At 43.2% G+C, this 4,050-nt stretch overlaps 1 protein-coding gene across 1 annotated transcript in view; it reads right to left on the bottom strand.

Annotated features, from left to right (window-relative positions):
• Positions 1-4,050, bottom strand: part of LOC101855768 — a gene marked incomplete in the record, with an annotated part of 21,179 nt that overhangs the window by 7,973 nt on the left and 9,156 nt on the right. Inside the window, 4 exon segments of the mRNA XM_005112885.3 lie at positions 1,037-1,104; positions 2,046-2,244; positions 3,133-3,327; positions 3,752-3,943. Coding sequence (XP_005112942.2) covers positions 1,037-1,104; positions 2,046-2,244; positions 3,133-3,327; positions 3,752-3,943 — 654 coding nt within the window.

Genomic DNA, 4,050 nt, shown 5'->3' with positions numbered 1-4,050 from the left:
AGAAAGAGAGAGAGAGAGAGAGAGAGAGAGAGAGAGACAGAGATCTTTTTCTCGGTATCTGTCTCCCTTTTCTCTGTATCTCTCTCTGTCTCTGCTCATTTGACCTTATGCAGTTGCAAGCGCAAAAGTAGAGGCAAAATGACGATAGTAAGAAATAGGAAAGAAAAAGCAGCAGTTCCCTATGGCTATTGTAGTTCAGGCACAGGAGCATGACATTGTTGGATCAGCACATGTACAATTCTACTGTGCATTAAAAGGAGAAATGTCACCCCTTCGGGAATGGCCTAAAGAAACTTCAGTCAGTGGACGGGGGGGGTCAAATATTAAAAATAGAAATAATTTGAAAAATAAAAATCTTTAAAAAGCAGGACTGGCTTTGGTGTGGTGTATCATGTAACAAGGTTACGGTCACAAAGACATTTTGTTTTGCTCAGGATTTTAGGCCACTTGTAACACAATTAGGTGAACAAACTCCAGAAAAATAGAGAGGTGTTGTCACAAGAGAGTAACAAACACAAGAAAAAGTGAGAGGAGAGATAAGGATGACAGATGTTTCACAGAAACGAAGAAGAAAAACCACAACAGAGCACACACCCACCAACCACCCACCCACAACAAAAAACAGGGATACCAAATGATTTGGGAAAAAAACCCTGAAAATGAGCGGAGCATCACACCTCACCTAAAACGAACCTTGTCAAATCTTTAAATGAACAAACAAAAACATTTCTCTTACCATTCCTCTTTCTTTTGCAAGTGTAGGAAAAAACCCGGAAAAAGCCAGAAAAACCGGAGATTTGGCATCCCTGAAAAAATTAAGCCGCATGAAGAGGGACAAAAACCAGAAAAGTAAGCTCAGAATTTGGCCAGCCAAAGTGGTTGAGACTGAAAGGAAATTAATGTCCTCTCAAATTCCTGATGGCCGAATCCAGGACAGTCCCGGGAAATTGGGGTCAGACAGCAAGCCAGCGCTTTACGGCCAACACGGACTAACCAAGTCGCCGCAAAACGACAAGGCAGGGGACATAAAACTCACCTATGGTCAGTTTGAAGCTCTGAGACGCGGAGTAGATAGTTCCGGAAACGTTGTTGGATGCCGTGCAGCTGGAGAAATAAGAAATCCAAGTTAACAATTTGTTATTTCTTTTTATTTCAAAATGTAGATGATTTTATACACCCAAATCGACACAATTTAGGTCATTTAGGAGACAGGCTCCCCCGCTGCCTGTTATGGCCAACCCAGGCTGAAAAGGTTAGATCCAGCAGAAAAATCCAGATTCTCAGGAAAAATTCTCTCCACTCAGGATTTGATCTTTGGTCTCCTGCGTGTGAGAGCGAAGCGCCTAACCGCTACACCGCAGACGCCGGTAAATCCAAGTTTAATAACATTACAAGTGGAACAATAAGAAAATATAATCATAATAAATAACGTTTGTATAGAACAAATTCCTGCTCGACAGCAACCTCTATACTCTATGCGCTTTACAATCTATTAGTTTTAGTTTTAGTAGAGGTTTTACGGCGCGCGCAACTGCATCAGGTCATATGAGTGCCTGACGATTTGAGGTGTTACAAGAGAGTTACAATCATAAAAAAGAAGTAGGGGAGATAAGAACGATAGATGTTTGATAGGAAAGAAGAAGCAAACCACACCAGAGCACCCGCCAACCACCCACTTACAATCTATATACTCTTACCCCAGTAGACCCGATAGCATTCTGAAACAATCGAAACTTTCTGAGATGTTCAGACAAAATGAGTTACTTCTTCTAATCTGCGAACGGAGACATACTATATCAGCCAAAAGGCTACTCACTCAGAGGTCAAATTTGCAGATTTCCAACAGAAGCCATCAGTTTAACAGGTCTTTAACATGCTTAACAAGTTTAACAAGTCTTTTGTTATTTCATACTGGTAAATTAACTCAACTTATAAATTAGACGGATGTATGTCCGCAAGGTAAAAATTCCAGCAGTAACTCATTTTGTCAGCACCCAAACATAATAATATCCATATTTCTCCATATTTCTCTCCCTAACACATACTTATATTCTCCAGCGTCTTCCGCGATGCTCAAGTTGGTCAGAGTCAAAATGTTCGATTCCGACAAGGTACGGTTCTCGTCTCCACTTTTGAACCACACATAGGTCGCATCTGGCACAGCGGAGCCGTAACAGGTCAAGGTCACGCTGCCTTCCTCCGTGGCGGAGTTGTCCCCGGTGATGAAGGCCTCCTTCACAGGATCTATAGAAAGAAGGAGAAGGTGAAAAAACCCGAAAGAGAAAAAAACCCCTCCTCTTCAGCCTTTACAGGATAGGCGACAACTCAGTCCATGCGGAACAGTCAGCCAAGCAAGGGGAACCATCTGTTACAAGCTTTGCTCAATGCTTGAAGCGCTCAGAAGGTAATATAGACCCAACCCTGGACAGCGAGACCCCCCCCCCCCCCCAAAGCTGTACAGGAGCCTGGGAAACCTTCGCACTAGAGACTGGGGCGTCCTGTTTTATGTTTTAGTAAGAGTTTTACGGCACTTACAACACAATACGGTCATATATAAGTGCCGAAGATTAGATGGGATACAAGAGAGTAACCACAACAAAAAAGGACAGGAGAAACGGGACAATAGATGTTTGATTGGAAAGAATGAGCAAATGAGCAAACCACAACAGAACACCTCCTAACCCTCCCTCTCCACTCGGATGTCCAATTTAAGGGAAGACCAGGGTCAGCGAGCGATCCCAGACAAAATATCGATAAAATTTTTCAAATTATCCAACTTTTGTTTCTTAGGGAAAAACATCCTTTGACATCTGTTCTATCAGGTCACAATGAAGAAACTGTTGAAAAAACTTGACTGTCAAATTTCCGGCTGATAATTCAATATTTACTATGAAATTCTTCTGCACTAAGAAACTGGTTTGAAAATCCAAGATGGCAGCCACAGAGACCCATTTGTCAGAAAAATTCAACAAATTCACCCTTAGCAGTACATCCTACTTACCTATGCACTTCTTTCACAATTACATGAAAGTGAATAAAAGTCATTCGTTTAGAAATTTTTTTCCGGGAGTGTACGTCTCCCCACTTAAAGATGAAAGAGAAATCGAGAAGAAGAAAGCGTAACACACTCACAATGCACCCTGATAGTTTCCGTGAGCTGACACAAAGCTGCCGCAGGGTCGGAGCACAATTCTGGCGCGACCGCGTTGAAGTCGCTGTTGACCACAAAGCAGGCAATGGCAAGGTCCTGGTCTGACCGGCTGACCGAGGCGACGGTCAGTGTGCTGTCCATCACTCTGGTGCAGCTGGGACTGCCAGTCCGCTCAACTGGTTGGACAATAGAGCAAACAGACTGTGAAGCACACACACACACACACAGACACAGACACACACATACACACATACACACACACAGACATACACAGACACATACAGACACATATTAACAGAAACTTCAAACAAACACACATGCACACACACTCTGCACACACACACACACACACACTCTGCACACACACACACACACACACACACACAAACACACACACTGACAGAGACACACACCCCAATACACAGAAACGGACATCCAGACATAAAAAATACTATTCACACAAACACACACACACAAATATAATTCACACAAACACGCATATATACTACTATTCACACACACACGCATGCACGCACACACACACACACACACACACACATACACACACACACACAAGAAAGTCAAGCACACACCACTGACCTGATTTCACGCGGGCATCAGATACGAACTCGGGAGTATTATTGCGGTAAATGCGCCACACGATGCTGCCTTTCGTCTCTCTGCCCACATTGGCGCTGCACGTGACCTTGACCTCTGTCCCCTCTACTACAAACTTGTCAGACAGCAGCGAGGCCGGGCTTGTGCTGAGGATTGATGGCTCTTGGGGGCGGGCTGAAGAAACAAGTTTGATGTGCGTCTGAGTTACGCAATTGCAGATTCTATTTGCTTTGTTGGTTCTTTGGTTGGGATTTAAAAAAAAATTTTTTTTATTATTTTTT

The sequence above is a fragment of the Aplysia californica genome, unplaced genomic scaffold (assembly GCF_000002075.1).
Source record: "Aplysia californica isolate F4 #8 unplaced genomic scaffold, AplCal3.0 scaffold01463, whole genome shotgun sequence".
Classification (NCBI taxonomy): domain Eukaryota; kingdom Metazoa; phylum Mollusca; class Gastropoda; order Aplysiida; family Aplysiidae; genus Aplysia; species Aplysia californica.
The sequence above is the reverse complement of the archived record's forward strand: the minus strand, read 5'-3'. Positions and strand labels throughout refer to the sequence as shown.